Source organism: Neodothiora populina (genome assembly GCF_041146345.1).
Source record: "Neodothiora populina strain CPC 39397 chromosome Unknown canker_contig_15, whole genome shotgun sequence".
Taxonomy (NCBI): Eukaryota; Fungi; Ascomycota; class Dothideomycetes; order Dothideales; family Dothioraceae; genus Neodothiora; species Neodothiora populina.
Genome location: NW_027191413.1, coordinates 308,974 through 325,995, shown reverse-complemented (window position 1 = coordinate 325,995; position 17,022 = coordinate 308,974). Strand labels below are relative to the sequence as shown.

The following is a 17,022-nucleotide window of genomic DNA, read 5'->3' as shown; positions in this document are numbered from 1 at the left end:
AGAAACATGTTCAAATCCTTGGTACCATATCTTAGGGTCATTCATAGGTTGTTGGGCCATGAGCGTCATGATTTTTACTTTATATACGTGAATAATGACATTAAGCCTGTGGGAACAAGATGAAAGAAATGACGGAAATCAGATCTATGGCGGTGGGCGGTCCACCAACGATTGCAAGGTTCGGACCAGCCCGCTTTCTACTTCGCCTTTTCTGTTCAGCGATAGAGCTTGAACGCCGACGCCGCTGGAAAATACATGTTTGCCGAAATGCCTCAATCCGCTGAAACGCAAAAATGTGGGGGAATTGATAATGAAACAAGGAGGGGAGAGGGACAAGAGATGAAAACATCTAAGCAGCACCGGCGCTGGCGGTGGGCTCGATGACCTTGGTCACCTGAGCGCCTGCTCGGACGATTCTGTTGCCAAACTCATCCTTGACAATCTTGCCTTCCTTGTTATCGGCGTGTGCCTTCTTCCAGATCTCAACCTCGCAACCACCGCGGATGACTCCCACTCTCATGGTGCTGAGGAGGTTGTGAGCGGCGTTGGAGTGGTAGTAGACACCACCGTTGAACATGGCGGTGGCATCCTTGCCGATACCAGCCTTGATCATGGCCTTGCCACCAGGGTGGTCCTTGATGCTGTGACGGAAGTTAGTCTCAGGAATGTGGTGTTAGTCATATTTCAGTATACTTACAAATCGGTGACATCGTGGACAACACCAGCGACGGCAATGAGACCGCGGCCGTTCTTGGCCTGTTCGATGTAGTCGTCCCATTCCATGACAGGGAGCTGCTCGAGAGGAGTACCCCAATCGAGAGTGGCACGCTTCTGGTCGAGCTTCTTCTGGAGCTGCTGAACGCGACCTTTCTCAATCTCGTTGGAACGGAATTGCTTGAGGTCGTAGGCGAGGCCGAGTTGCTTCCAGACCCAGATAGACCACTTGGTGGGGTCGTACTGGTACCAAACAATGGCGTTGCGGTAATCCGAAGGGAACTCGTGGTGGAAGTTGTGGTATCCCTCTCCGAGAGTAGCGAAAGCGGTGATCATGTGGTCGCGGGGAGAGTTGCGGTCGTCAAAGGGTTGCTCGCCGAGCCAGTGAGCAAGGGAGTTGACGCAGAAAGTTGCCTGCTGGACGACGAAGATGCGGAGGATCCCGGCGTAGACGAAGCCGCCGAGCCAATCGCCCCAGCCGAGACCAGCGACGAGAGTAGGGAAGATCAGACCCATTGCGAGGACGACCTTGATGTAGTTGCGGTGCTGCCAGACAACGACAGGATCATCGTTGAGGTCAGAAATATCGGTGCGTCCAATTCTCTTAGGGTTCTGCTTCATGACCATCCAGCCGAGGTGAGAGTACAGGAGACCCTTGCGGACGGAGTAGGGGTCCTTGTCGGTGTCGGTGTAACGGTGGTGAGCACGGTGGTCACGAGACCACCAGCGGATGGAGCCCTCGACTGCACCGCCACCAACAGCGGCAAGGAAGATCTTGAGCGGGAGGGTGGCAGAGTAGGAGGTGTGGGCCCACAGACGGTGGTAGCCGGCGGTGATGCCGAGACCAGTGGCGAAGTAGTAGATGAAAGCCCAAACGAATGTCTTGAGGTAAAGAGGAGTCCAAACGGCGGCAACCATACCCATGACCGGTATGCCGAGGATGAAGTAGACGTTGAGCCAGTTGACGTGCTTGTACCAGTTCTTCTTGGTGATGGGCATGTCGGTGATGTGAGGCCTGGAGGTCAGTTGTCAGCAATGCTACTTGGAAGCGACCCAAAACGCGTCAATTGGGTTGTTGAGACTCAGAACTCACTTCTTGGGGTCGTAATTCTTGTTGCGGTTTGGCTCCGTCGTCTTTGCCATTGGCGACGGCTGCTTGACAAAGTCAGGGTCGACAGCCATCATGCCAGCGGCAGGTTGATGCGAAGGCATGGCGGAGGAAGTGAGGAACAGACTGATTCTCTAGATGGAAGAAATCAATCAAACGAACAATTCCCTTGTCCTTTTAAAAGAATGAACAGGTAGGTGGGTTGGGCAGAGGGTAGAAGAGCTCGCTGGGGAGAGAAAAGGAAGCTATCGGAGAGCGGACGAGCAGTTTTTGTAGAAAGTGAGCAATGACCTGATCGGCTGGTGCAAGTACAAGGAAAGAGGCAAATTGTGGGGACATTAAGTGTACAACTAAAACCTTCTGTGGACGTGGCCAGAATTCACTGTTTGTCTTCGGCTCCAGAGGTTGTTGGGCCTTGCAGGAATTCAACCAACGCTCATCGCATAATCCACGAACTCACCTTGCACGAATCACAAACGCCAATCCGGCCCTGGTGTTGCAAGACATATGCAGGTACAATCAACGCTCACTCGCCTTCTTCACGACTCACTCTGTCGGTAGCTCTGTAGAATGTACAGTATTGTGTTACCGGGGCTTTCGCACGCATTGCGGCCGCTGCGTCTTATCGATCTCGAAGAGCGTATCTGCTACCGTAGTCTACGAGTCCATGACTCCCTCAATCCGTGTGCTGTCCGTACAAAATTATACACTCCACCTAGTCGCCACCCATGCCATCCCATCCCTTTTGACTTCGCTTGCAAACAATTCTGTCTGCTTCAGGTACAGATCGTCCTTCTTCGCCCCTTCTAGAAGGCCACCGACCTCGCAGACTATCCCCAATCCGGCTCCACAACGGCAAAATCCGGTTTCCGCCGAGGTAATCGTGTGGTAACCGCCGCCATATAAGCGGAGCAAGGGACCAAAGGGTCCCAAGTGGACACGGAGGCAATTATCTGCCACACACAAATCTCCAGGCAGAACACCGAACCATTGGCATTGCACTTGACTGGTCGATCCTAAGCTTTTATGAACCCCGCCGCACCCCGACTTTCAATGCGCCTTCGTATCGGGCAACGAGAAACCACAAGATCATGGCAACAGCAAGCGCCCGAGGTCATCTGCTTCAAGTTGTGCTCAACACACAAGCTCGGCCACACGATTCCATTTAAGCAATTAAACGACTGACTCCGAAGATCGCTTGGCGGATAAAATCCACAGGGACAAACAGGTGCTCGCAGATGTGGAGGCTAGCGTCAGAACAATCACCAGCCCTCACCTCACAGAGGTCCAACACTCCGAGTGTCCTCTACGTGCGACACGTGATGAACAATGATTTTTCCATAGGATATTTATGACTGGGAGGCAATGCTCGACGGTGTTTTGTAGACCCAAGATCCTCGTGACATCCGAAGGTCGTACGTTCACAACTTCTGTCAGGGTATCAATGGTGCTTCCCCCACGAAAGTCAGAAGTGGTAATTGTTGCGTCAGCCAGTAAGAAGACTTGCAAAGGCGCTGCCTTGACCGCTGTAGTAGTATCGCCGAGTCGTCCACGAAAAGTACACCTGTTGCACATACGGAAAGCTACCTGGAGTGGTGCTGACCCTCACCCTGCAAGTTCTCCCAACAATATGTCAATAGCGTAGCGAGCCTGCAAAATAACCCAACAGTCGGCCCCCGCACGAGGCTGTCTGTGGAGTCAGTACATGATGATGTCTTGGATGCATGTCTTCATTGTCTTGGACGTTTCTTTCGCCTTTTGATAACAGCATGTATCCAATCAACTCTGCATTTGAAACCTGCATCACAAACGTGCGAATCCTGGCCGAAATCGATATCATGGTAATGGCAATGCAAAGGACGATGTACCGGATTTACCCTGAACTCCGCCTCGAGGACCCTTGAACAGTGTACAATAAATCAGAAGCTTTTCTCCGAGTCGACCAGACTCGCGTTAGATCCGATTATAGGCGTAGCCAGCAGGATAGAGAGAGGTTCCAGTTGCCCAATCATACGATCACGGAGCATTCTGCGACTTAGCTCGATACGCTCATCCACTACTGTCGGTAGGAAGTAGCAAAGCAATTATCGTACCTCATACGTCTTTGTCTACGGTCAGATACCATACGTATCTCCACCTCCCATGCTAAGCTACTTTCCCTTATCGGCTCGTACCTTGATCATCCAAAAGGTACCTATCTACCTTACCCTGCCACCTAGTAGGTAGAGCATGCACCTATACGTCACCTCCAAACCCACCTCAACCAAAAACTATCAACCTCACTTCATCTTGACGATGAACTATGTCCCACGCATGTCCCACGCATGTCCCCATCTCATCATGCAACACCTGCATTGCACTACTACGCCAGCACTACCGACACCCGGCAGACTCACGTCAAGTCTCACCTTTCTCCCATCTACCTTATCCTCCTCGATCTGAATTTTCTTTCTCTCTCTGCGAATCATGTGAATATCTGCTCTCATCTGCCCGTATATCATGTGAATATCTATGAGAATCTGTAGGATCTGTTGGGGCCCGGCTGGGAAATATACACCGCACCGCTACATGCTTTGCTTGTTGTGTTTCAGTCTTGTCGGTAGCAGGTGGGGAGCGTTTGAGGACTCCACACGCGCGGTTGTATCATCAGGTGCTTCTGGTTTTGCCCTTGCTTGCACGTGCTGTTGTAGTAGTGGAGACCTGGTTGAGCGTTATGAGTGACAGGTGAGTAGGAAGAGAGTGTGGATCGTGTTGCTCCCTACTTGTCTGCAGGAAGCCCAACGATCAGAGCTACTGGTCGTCGTCGAGCCCATCTCTTTCATATTGACACTATACGCCAAGCTTGAAAGTAAGTATGCTCTCTCTCGCGTGTCACCTCGACCACTGCTATGGTCCGGCATGGTTGTAGTCAGACCACATAAGTCCATCGTAGGATCAGTCTTCAGGAGAGGTAAACATACTCGGTTCATATAATAGCTGTAAGATGTAAGAACGTAGGACGAATATATCATCAAATCGATCAAGTGAGAAAGTGTGTAAGAAATGCAAGATAGCCTCAAAAAGGATACCAGGCCTGAAATAACCATGCCTAATCGATACCTACCTACTATAGCGAGACGAACGTATTCGTTCGAGTAAGAAGCGATAGACAGACATCTCATACTCGGAGCCAAAGGAGCACATTTCAACCTTTTGTTTGGTTGTTCATAATGTACAGGTGAGAAGAGCTTATTCTTGCCGGCTATGCTTTAATGCAGAAGATTTGCTACAGAGCTTACAATAAATCGAAGGAGCATCGAAGGCAAACTTCTTATTACAACGTATGCATTCATAAAAAGCACGATTACAAAAGTGTCGTCGCATCGCGTCTTTCAGGATTGACCCGATCTTTTCGTGTTTGGATCTCCAATCGACGTGATTTACTGTAACGGGAAGATCAGATCGTGGAGAAATAGCGGATGCGATGATGACGTCGCTGCCCCAGGCACCAATCTACAATTACGATACCTTCCAGCCCATACCATCATCTATGATTAAATCTATGACTTCTTCAGAGCTATCATCATTGTTTATACTCGCTCAAATGACTTATCCACTGAGTTCATATCACCCGGATAGCTGCCTTTTTGTTCTTGGACATGCTGTGCCCTTTCTGCGATCTTGAGAGACTGAGATCCTGAGGCATCCACAATGCCACCTTACGTACCGCGCAAACGACACTCGCCTGCGCCAGTAAGAAATCCACCGTCCAGCACGAAGAAGCGGCCGGCACCCGCTACCAAGACGAAGACAGGTTCAGCGAAACCTTCGCTCTTTGACACACTCGACGCTCCTAAGCCTGGAGCGACTGCGGAAGAAACCAGAGCCCTCCTAGCCACTCTCGGCGGCGATGATGATGAAGACGACGAGGACTACTCTGGCTTGAGCGATGTCGCTAGTGACGAGTTCGAGGATGTACCCACCGGTCCTCCATTCAAGCGTCGAAGAGTAGACGACAACGCTGACGACGACGATGATCAACAAGATGGGGTTGGAGATGAATCGGAAGAGATGGACTTTGAGGATGTCGACATGTCGCATCAAGGCCCTCAGGCGTCGATGAACGACAATGACGACGACTCGATAGAAGACATCAATGTATCTCTGAACGACGACGGCACAGTAGCCGCCGAAGCTGGCACCGCAGGCAACAAAAACGTCAAAAAGGGACCAAGCAAGAGAGACAGGCAGATCAGGATACGCACACATATGATTCATGTCCAGTCTCTCATTTTCCACAATGCCGTGCGAAATTCCTGGCTCAACGACAAGGAGCTGCAGGAGTCGCTAGTCAACAGCTTACCAGACGGGATCAAGAAAGAGGTCGACAGGTGGCAAATCGACATGGGCTACAAGAAGCCGGCAGAGACCAGAAAGGGTAAGAAGGGCAAGAGGAGAGGCACCAAGGGCAAGAACGAGCTGAAAGAGAAGAGAGACGGTCGCGACTGGGGCATTGACGCTGACAGACTCGAACACGGTGTCGTCAATATGAGTAGAGGCGATCCATTGATGCGACTCCTCAAAATCTTGGTGGCATATTGGAAGAAGCGATTCACTGTCACGGCACCGGGTATCAGGAAGATCGGATACATGCCTTTGCGTCGATTGGCCGATAGCATCAACCATTGGACCGTAAACAAGGACGATGAAGAAGAGCACGGCGAGAGAATAGACTCGATCAAGCATTTCCGTAAATTAGCTAAGAGGTGTGAGGGCTCGAGAGACGTCGGCGCGCAGCTCTTTACTGCACTGATACGTGGTCTCGGTATCGAGACACGCATGGTTGCGAGTCTGCAACCGGTCGGCTTTGGATGGAGCAAGGCGGAGGACGCTGCGCCTAAGAAGCCCAAACCTGCCACGACTGCGACTGCGACAGCCAAGTCGACGTCAGACAGCAAGACGGCCATATCCATCGCGGACAGCGACAGCGACAGTGATAGTGTCCGAGAAATTGCTGCCCCCAAACACAATTCCACATCCAGAGCGCCGCGCCCAGGAATCAACTCTCTACCTCCACAGAAGCCTACTCGAGCTTCAACCAAATCTAGCAAATCTATCGTCGACCAGTCCGACTCGAGCGAGCTCAGCAGTGCGCCTTCCGAAGACGATGACTCCATTATCGACATTACCCCTACCGCTGTTCCTGCGTCGAAGAAACGACCAACCAAAAAGTTCGATCGCGACCTGCCTTTTCCACACTATTGGTCTGAAGTACTCTCCCCTGTATCGAAGACCTACATTCCCGTTGACAGTATTGTCTTGTCCACGGTCGCCTCCACCCCGGACCTACTTTTCACCTTTGAGCCGCGTGGCAAGGTGTCTGATCTCTCTAAGCAGGTCATTTGCTATACTTTGGCCTACAATGCCGACTCAACGGCAAAAGACGTCACCGTACGCTATCTGAAGAAACATCAGCTGCCTGGTCGCACCAAAGGCTTCCGGATGCAACCAGATCGACTACCAATCTACAACAAGCGAGGCAAAGTCCTCCGTTACGAGGAGCAGGACTGGTTCACTACTGTGCTGTTGCCGTTCTTACGGCACCCACGCAAGATCACAGAAGCAGAGCTCAAGGAAGACACTACAGACCTCAAGCCTTTCAAACCCGCTGCTGCCGGAGAAGGAAAACAAAAGCTGGGAGAGGAGAGCTTACAATGGTACAAACAATCCGCCGACTACGTACTCGAACGTCATCTTCGTCGCGAGGAAGCCCTTCTGCCGAATTCGAAGCCTGTACGTGAATTCACTTCTGGTAAGGGCGACAAGGCTAAGACTGAACCGGTCTACTCGCGCGCGGATGTCGTGTCTTGCAAAACCGTCGAGTCCTGGCACAAGGAAGGTCGAGCCATCAAGGTAGGCGAGCAGCCTCTCAAAATGGTCCCCGTCCGCGCAGTCACTTTGATCCGGAAACGCGAAATGGAAGAAGCGCAGAGGGAGACTGGTGAGAAGCTCAAGCAAGGTTTGTACGGGATCGACCAGACTGATTGGATCATACCTCCTCCCATCGGACCGGATAGGAGTATACCGAAAAACGCATTTGGTAACATGGATTGTTACGTCCCGTCCATGGTGCCTAGGGGTGCAGTGCATGTCAAACTCAAGGGTTGTGCAAAGCTGTGTCGAAAGCTCGACATCGACTACGCAGAAGCATGTGTGGGCTTTGAGTTTGGCAAACAAAGAGCTGTGCCAATTCTGTTTGGTGTCGTTGTCGCAGAAGAGAACAGATCCCTCATCGTCGACGCCTGGCGCGCTGAGCAGGAGATCCAGAAGAGAAAAGAAGATGTCAAGCGCGAAGCACTCGTGCTGCACATGTGGAGGAAATTTGTCATGGGCTTGAGGATCGTTGAGCGTATGAAAGCTGAGTACAAAAGTCATGGTGGGACCAATGAGGAAGAGGTCAATCCGTTTGTCAATCGTGAAAAGCATCAGAAGAAGATCCAGTCTGGCATCGACCTACTTGAAGATGCAGATATGCCCAAGGATGAGCCGTCTCTTCACGACGACAATGATGATTACCCCGATGGCGGTAGTGATGCCGGCGGCGGCTTCTTCTTGCCAGGTGAAGAGGAAGCAATACTCGCAGGTCCCAAGCCAACCGTCGAGGCTCGGATGATGGAAGAAGACGAGCCAGAAGAAGACCCTTATGCTGGCGGTGGCGGCTTCTTTCTCGACGGTGAGGAAGAAGAGACACAGCAGCATTCAGAGCCCGAAGCTGCTCCCAAGAAAGCTAGTGGTCCCATATCCCTACAATCTGCCCATCGTCACCTAAACCAGTCCAACAAGACCGACAGCGAGGGTAGTGATGACGACGACCACGAAGAAGAGATGCAACAGAACAGCGACATAGTGGAAGCACGTCCCTCGAAATCTCGACGCATTCAAGGTCAACCTGCCGCTGCTACGAGCCACCCCAGAAAAAGGCCAGTAACACGAAAAGTGCCCGCCAAATCGCAACCGAAAGCCAGGACCAGGGGCAAAGCTTCAAAAGCCTCCGTCACGCCCTCGGAAACTTCAGGCCCCTCAGCATCCGACTTGACAGATCTCGCCAGCGATGTCAATTCTGACGCTGACGGTAACAATGATAAATATCTAAAACCCTCCCTCAGCACCAGAAGAGGCAACAAACAGCGCCGAAGCTCTCCGCGTGTGGTCATAACTCCCAGAATGAGCCGTATAGGATCACTTAAGTCTCGCTTCTTCAAAGACGGAGGTACTGCCGCCGGCAGAAAGGTCGCTGTTTGCAAAGACGAAGACGTGGAGATGGGTGATTCCAAGGCGGGAGTTCAAGTTGATGACGATGACGTTGAGGACGACGATGATGAAGAGGAGGAGGAAGAAGAAGAAGAAGAAGAAATCGTCGTCCCCAGACGAACCACTGCTCGAACGAGGAAGTCACTCGCGTGAGGTACAGCTCTACTGTGTGACCCTGGCCCATAGAAGCCACTGAAAGCCATAGACTAGTATTGATATATATCCTGTACAGTATATAGACCCCCATCAAATACACACAAACCTTCCAGCTTACAACCCAGCTCTACACATCAAACTAAACCGTCTATTGTGATCTAGTAGCCTTGACTCCGCACCAGTCAGACCACAGGGACACCCTGTCCTTTTCGTCTCTCTTCCTCATCTATGCAATCCGCTAGCCATCCACGCTCGTGGTATAGTAGTCTGTTCTATAACGCGGCAGGGTGGTGATATGCATAAGCGTACTCTATGCGTACTCTTTCGCCACTTCCAGTGATACGCTCTGCTTGCAAGTATGCCTTGTTCATTCTCACTTTTGTCACATAGCTATGGATCCACGATCATGGCCGTGGTATCGCCGTCTTCAGTTGTACGAAATGTACATGAGTTTCACAAAGTCACTTACGTTTATCTGACACATCATACTATGATGGGAAAGAACAGCTATACGGGATTCATATAAAGGTTTGAGAACAGAGGAGATGTGAGTGCCACTTAGGCTAAGGAGGGCGGGTTACGGATGGAGTTGGGAGAAAGAGGACAGGGTCGCCCTTGAGGATCTGGGTATCGTCGATATGTTGTGCTTATGTGGCTTGTTTTGTATGAACATATGGGTATAGTATAATAGCACACTGAGATATGAGAAGATATCTGAGTGAATATCAGTACGTGGGATGGTATGTTTAGATCAGGCAAGGCAAGGACGGATAAATGGGTTGACATTACGACTGAACTTCCATAGGCTGGAGGCATAACTAACACATCATATCGTCACGGAACTGTCCTTTTCTTCTCATCCTCTCTCGCTTCAATACTGTCCGTCCAGAACAAAAGTGCCCGTCTTGGTGATCAGATACTCATTGACAGCGACGTCCTTGCCGCTCTCCTTGCCATAACCACTCTCCTTGATTCCACCGAACGGAGACTCTGCCGCAGACGAATTGCCGCAGTTCATGCCTATCATGCCCGCCTCGAGATTCTCCAGCAGCCTCCATGTGCGGTCGACGTTCTTGGTGAAGAAGTAACTGGCTAGCCCCATAAAGGTGTCGTTTGCTCGTCGGACAGCTTCTTCTTCCGTGGAGAAGGAGAACAGCGCAAGAACCGGGGCGAAGGTCTCTTCGCGCGCGATCAGCATCTTGTCCGTGGCGGAGGTTATGAGGGTTGGTTCGAAGAAGTATCCTCCGCTCTCGGGGCCTTTTGCTTCTTCGCTTCCGTTCTGCACTCCGTTCTGGTTGTTTGGTCTGTCGCCGCCTAGGATGATGCGCCCGCCGTTCGCTATGGCGTCGGCGACCTGCTTCGCTGCTTTGTCTAGTGATCTAGGCGTGGTGACTGGCCCCAGCGTGGTTTTGCTGTCTGCGCCATGGCCGATTACGAGCTTCTGAGTGCGCTCCTTGAGGATCTGTGCGAACTTCTCGTAGACGCCTTCTTGCACGTAGACGCGGTTGGCTGTTATGCATGCCTGGCCTGCGTGGCGCCACTTCAATGCCATGAGGTGGGTGGCTGCTGCTTCGAGATCTGCATCGTCAAAGACCAGGAAAGGACAGTTACCGCCGAGTTCTAGAGTTACTTTCTTGAGACCGTCGGCGCAGATACGTGCGACTAGCTTGCCTACTGCCGTGCTACCTGTAAATGTCACTTTCTTGACCAGCTTGTGTCGACACAATGCTTCGCTCAGACTCGGTGTGTTTTCGAGAGATGTCGTAAGCACACTGAAAACACCCTTTGGAAACCCGGCTCGTTCGGCCAACAAAGCAAGCGTGAGGACTGAGAGGGGGGTTTCGGGAGAGGGCTTCACGATCATGGTACAGCCTGCTGCAAGAGCTGCTCCTGCTTTACGAAGAATCATGGCAATGGGAAAGTTCCATGGCACCAAAGCTACCGCGACGCCAATAGGCTGCTTGACAGTGAATATACGCCGGTTGGGGGCGCTCGGTACTGATATCGTTCCCTGGACCCTCTCTGCTTCCCCAGCGAACCACCACGTGAAGCCCAAGGCGTAGTCCAATTCGCCTTGAGATTCGGCAAGCGGCTTGCCGGTTTCGTGTGTGACGAGTTGGGCGATGTCGTCCCGGTGCTGCCGTATCAACGCGTCCCATTTCAGAAGATATTGGGCTCGGGTGCGAGGGTTGGTTCGCCGGTAGGACTGGAAGGCTTCATGTGTTGCATGAACTGCGGCATCGACATCTTCAGGGCCCATGTCAGGGGCTGTTGCCCATACCTTGCCATTTCCAGGATCTATGATATGTCAGGAAAGCAATAAACTTCACTGTTGCGATACTCGATACCAAAGATGTCGAAACGCTTGCCTGACGCCGCTTCTATCCATTCACCGTTGACGATGCTCTTGTCACGAAATATCTCCTCGTCATTCAGCTGCGCTGCGTTAGTTCTCGAGCATTTCGTCGAGGGAAAGGTTCAGTAATATGAATAGACGCTGACCTTGAACGGTAAATTACGAGCCATTTTTATGACTTTGATTCGTGGTTGTATATTCGAGCGTCTTACCACTCATATAGCTAGTCTTTGCGAATAAGAAACACTCCCTAGTGCAGGTGGGAATATATAAACCTTGAAGCTCAGGTGGAGTCGTCGCATCTTGCGTAAGAGTCAAGCAAGATTTTCACGCACTATACTGTAGCTACCCGCGGTTCTGATGAGGCGATGTGCAATGCGAGGAGTCCCGTATCACCGAATGAGGGGCGATGACCTATGAGGTGACGGAGTGAGGTATACACTCAGATGTTGGAGAACCCCGCATGATCCCCCACATCTTCGCACATACAGTTGCATTTCCTCCAAACGTAGAACAATCTTTGTATAATACTGTAACTCAAAGATGATGAATTGGTCCGAGGAAAAACATGGAAGTTGCAGCATCGAAGCATGGATAAAATGATAGCAGGGTGTCTATTCCCGGTCGCTATTTCTGGTCGCAAAGTCGTTCGGTTGCTTCGAGCCACTCACCTTGTCGCACAACGGTGAATACGATGGAATTAAACAATTTCCCTTGGTATGTGTTGGATGGAGTCTGTCTGACTCGTTTGACTCGTACATATGAGGAAGTCCATTACAGAAGGAGAGCTGCAGAATAAAGTATTTACCTTTTGTTTGCCTACCTTATCATACCATGGACGGGACGTGACGTATGATATGGACACGTTGCCTTCTGGGTGCTTGCATCAGCTGTCGCAAATCTGGTACTGACCTCCTTCTAGTCCATAGGTAAAGACTGTGGTGAAGCATGTACTCCCCATATATCGATGTTGCGTACTCTGTGCTCTTGACAATCTGGCACTTTGATGTAGCGTCACTGGGAAGTGGCGTTTCGGCGACCTGACTGAGTGGAAAAAGCAATCACTACAGCTCAGGTAGTTCACCGGGCTTTTTAGAAAAGTTCGCTGGAACCAAGATTATGATTGCATACTCTTATCGCTTGCAGAGTAACAAACAAAAACGGCAGGTAGATCTCGTCTGTCTTCCGGAATGGATCGTATCGTGCCTATATCTCATTTTCCGATTCTTTTGACATCACCTAGTTTAGGAAACCGATTTTCGCCAATCTGAAGCGTACGCGACCGACGAAAATGGCGGATATGTCAATATTGCCGAGTCTGTGCTGCGAAAGCGATGCGATTCGAGTGGTGACATCGTAAAGTCGACTTCTCGCATACGGGAACAACGGAGCCGTGCGGCTGGCAAGAATGGGGGGAGCGCGGCGACTAACGGATAATTGTGAGGTGGATGGCAACATTTTCTTGCATGACATCAAGCTATTCCAGACCTGTGGCTGCAGCTCGACAGCAATACTTCACGAGACAAAGTGCTGTAAATGCTGTGGAAACACTCTTGCTAAATCCAATGCGTGAAAATGGACTTGGTCTGCATGTTTAACCATCGGTAGAATTGTCATTCGTGTGAAATGATGGAAACCTTCTCTCAAAAATGTTGAGATCGAGACTCGGGATTTGAAGTGCGGTCGAGCTTGGTTTCGCGATTTTGGGTTTGTGCTGCATATATGTTCTCCAATATCAAGTACGAACATGTCTTGGTGAGTTATTTTCGAACTGGAAATAATGAGCAAGACCAGCGAATGTGGGCGCGCCTAGATGTCAGCCAATGTGCGTGGCGCAACCATGTATGTATCTTATGAACCTGTGTTCGGTCCGACACGTTATCTAGGGCTGGTTCGGATTAGGTTCGTGTACTCAACTCAATTGTAGAAAAAAAAAATTGCCGCGTAGTCGTCGGTACGTCTTTTTCATGGGGAACAATTGTTGACTGAGTAGGTATTTTTTTCCGGTAGTGTAGATGGAGCGGCTATAGCGGAAGCTTGTTCAACCCAGTCTGAATATGGAGTATGCGTTCAGGATGTAGCACCACAGTCGTTCCGCAATGCTTCCACTTCTGTGTAGCTTGGGTTGTTAACGACTACATTCGCGTGCGTCCCAGGCAGCCAGAATATCTGGATCTGTCTATGGTGATAATAGTGACAATTGCCATCAACTTTCAGTCTAGGCCAAGCAATGAATGGCCATGCACTGGGCAATGTGTATATCACACAATTCAGATATGAATATGTGGTGTCGAGTTTCCGCTTCAATGGCAGGTAATCAAGGATTCAGATGAGGTGCAAGACGATTGAGAATATGCTACCAGTCGAGTGGAGCCAATGATAGCAAATACAACTACAATTACACAACTTGACGTATCTGATGGCGCCAAATGTGCATGAGTTGGGACGGCTGCTTGCTCCCTTGGTCGAAAGGACTCGCAGCTGCCGCTACGGAATATTTCGCTTGCAAAGATGCCTAGAAGACGCGAAGTGAGGTAGGATTGAAACAAATCCTTCTCTGGAGTATATCTGACAACATGAGCAATGATGTCGAGAAGCTGAAAACTGGAAACACAATGCTACATGCGATTCGCCAGGAACCTTTCCGGAGGATTCCGCTACAAAACCATCGAGACACTCCATATTCATCTGCAGCTGTCTATGGCTTGCCTATACCTTATCTGACTCCTTGAGATGCGGAAGTGGATGCCGGCCGATTTTTCTGCGGTCTTTTCTCTACCCGAACTTTATAGATACTCCGTACATGTCAATTGCGGATTACGAGTTGTGAGTAGTGAACCAGAGTCCTCTTGTATCTCCTGCAGGTGCTGGGCACACGACAGTGGCCAAATGGCGGCAATTGCGGATAAGGGACGGATACTTTTCTTTTGGATACCTTACACAATAGCTGAATGGGAAACACGACCATCGATTGTTTGGCAGACCAAGGTCAGAGGACCATCACGATGAAGGGACAATTTGCGGTCTCCCTAGGACACAAGATCACAAGGGACAGTCTAAACAAACAACTCTGATGGTTTCAAGGGGCCCATTAAGCCTCTGGCCTCGCGTGCAACAGGGTCGTGGGACAGATGATCATTTCAAGTACCCCACCAAGAGTTCGCGGAGTTTGGCTCCACCTGTCAATCCAGATCGTGTAGAGTCGAGATTTGAGCGCCTATAGCGGTTTTCGTTGTAGATGTGGATATTGCGGTTTGATGCCGACATGATGGAATTTCCCTTGTCGAACGGTCATAGAGCGCTTGATTCCTATTGATCTTTAGGTTGTTTAGGTGTTTAGCTATGGGAAATGCAAGTCAGCCGTTAGCCACGACGTACCCGACCGCTAAGACGGTTGGCTTTATGCATCAATGGTGCAGGCTTGAATCTCTATTAAGATGATAGTGTATGAATAGATATTCGATTTTAGCCAACGTCCGATACCGAGAAAATAGCAAATACAACTGACGGCTCTAGAGCTCTGTCGTCACTTTCCATGGTGTAGTGGAAGCAATTCGTTACTGTCGGACTCAGGCATTCGTATGGGACAGAACTTGAAATCGGCAGACTCGAGCACAGCAAATGTAATCGCAAGCATGCTCGGCCCGTTTGGGAGCATATTGCGGACGGCATGCGGGCAGAATTCACGCACTCAGAGCTCGTTCGGCAACCCGACCGGAGGGCGACTTTGAGCCTAAATCGGCATTATACGGGCAGGCAGTTTCGATGACTCGTCCCACTGTGACAGACGAGACAAACATACCACCTGCCGAATGCCGAACTGTCTGTGGCGGAAGAGCGGTGGCAGGGCGGCGAGCATGCCGAGTCTTCTAGTACGGGCAGAAAATGTCGCACGCTACATGAGACAACCAAGAAAGGCCAACGAAAGGTTGACCCTCGGCTGGTCATCCAGGGCCACCAAAGCCAACCATGATGATTGTAATTTCAGAAATACGGCTGCATTCGTATCACAACGACTAACGAAGAAGAAGAGCGGTGACAATGAATAGTTTCTAGCAACAAGGTCATGGCTTCTTGAGTCACGACGAATTGACACACGCATACTCGTACACACAGAACAACACTCCGTACTTGCACATTGAAGAAGTGAGACCTTTGGTGATCAGAGAAACAGCACGGCGTTCTCTCGCCTTCTACAGCCATTCTGTACCTGTTTCAAGTTGCCTTTAGTGCCGAATAATGTTGGGGGCCCAGATCCACCAGAGGCTGGAGAGAAGCTCTCGCTGCTTGGCTGCTTGCACCATTCTGCATTCCCGCTGGCTTTGCCGCGGTTGCTATGGTGAGTTCAAATGCTACTCGCCAAACTGCAAGGCGTTTTGCGGATGCTCCCGAAAACCCTCTAACCCGCGTAGCCCGGAAATTAGACTTCTGATCATGGCCTGGGCGGGTTCTGCGGTAGCGCGGCTTGTGGGCAAAGGGTGGACAGATATTACGCAAATCGGTATCAATTGATTGCAACCGGACAATGATGCACATGTTTTTCAATGGCAGTTATGAGCAACGGCCGACGGTGAATCATCTGCCATGCGATTGGATGCCCGTTGACGAACGGCTGCAATTAACTTGTTCTGTTATTATTGTATGTATGGAAGCAAAACATGTCAATCATGGAATGTGGAACAAGGCAAGACGGGGGGAATGCTTTTTTTTTCTCTAGGTGCTTTGGTGTGGGATAGACGTCATCCGAGCAAGGGTGGTCAGCATTGCTTCTGGGGGAAGCATGCAGATAACACTTGGGTTCAAGGTACCGCAGGCGAGCAGAGCACGACAGGCTGGATTTCGTCACCGGGCGGTAAAGCAAAGTGCTAGAGCACAAGCAAAAAGAAAGAGAGAAAACGACCAAGATCGATGTACGGAGGTACAGTACTGTACTCAGAGTGACCTCTGATACCGATAGCCATGGCGTGTCGACTGTCGACTTGCTAGTGCGACCCCAGAGTGCGATAATGAACCACTGACACTTTTGCAAATTACAATCTCGTTCGCTATCGTCGCACCAATTCCAGCTCATACCGCATCAGGTGCTCGATTGCCTGTAGCATTACAATTACGGGGTGATGGGACACAAGCGTTGGTAGTGGCACGACTAGCGAGGGTCCGGGAAAGGCGGCTGGCATTACGTCGGTGCGGCGGGACGCTACTTGATCGTCTAGGATCGGGGTGGAGCTTGTTGGAGCGAGCTTCCCAGCGACACTTGAGCTGGCCAAAAAATCCCTCACCCAATCCATCGGCCAACCACAGCAGTCAGCCCCAAGCAAATTGTCTTCTGCGAGGCAGAGGTACGCCGGACAAGCCCAGCGAATTGAACGCCCGCTGCGCACGGGCCTCTGCGGCAGCT

General features: G+C 50.7%; 3 protein-coding genes across 4 annotated transcripts; 1 reads left to right on the top strand and 2 right to left on the bottom strand.

Moving 5' to 3' along the window:
• Window positions 1–349: 349 nt before the first annotated feature.
• Window positions 350–1,926, bottom strand: AAFC00_002477 (uncharacterized protein; the record flags this gene model as incomplete). The annotated part of the gene is made up of 3 exons (XM_069341796.1): window positions 350–641; window positions 698–1,729; window positions 1,808–1,926. 3 exons carry the CDS (start codon window positions 1,924–1,926, stop codon window positions 350–352), a joined length of 1,443 nt encoding a protein of 480 aa, XP_069198304.1.
• Window positions 1,927–5,512: 3,586 nt separating this feature from the next.
• On the top strand, window positions 5,513–9,265 carry AAFC00_002476 (uncharacterized protein; the record flags this gene model as incomplete). Of its 2 annotated transcripts, XM_069341794.1 has the most annotated exons (2): window positions 5,513–8,420; window positions 8,481–9,265. In XM_069341794.1, the coding sequence occupies 2 exons, from the start codon at window positions 5,513–5,515 to the stop codon at window positions 9,263–9,265; spliced, it is 3,693 nt and encodes a 1,230-aa protein (XP_069198302.1). The 2 variants fall into 2 exon arrangements, with proteins under 2 accessions (XP_069198302.1, XP_069198303.1); XM_069341795.1 differs by having other exon boundaries at window positions 5,513–9,265.
• Window positions 9,266–10,139: 874 nt separating this feature from the next.
• On the bottom strand, window positions 10,140–11,794 carry AAFC00_002475 (uncharacterized protein; the record flags this gene model as incomplete). Its single annotated transcript, XM_069341793.1, has 3 exons — window positions 10,140–11,566; window positions 11,617–11,704; window positions 11,771–11,794. 3 exons carry the CDS (start codon window positions 11,792–11,794, stop codon window positions 10,140–10,142), a joined length of 1,539 nt encoding a protein of 512 aa, XP_069198301.1.
• Between the last annotated feature and the right edge of the window lie 5,228 nt (window positions 11,795–17,022).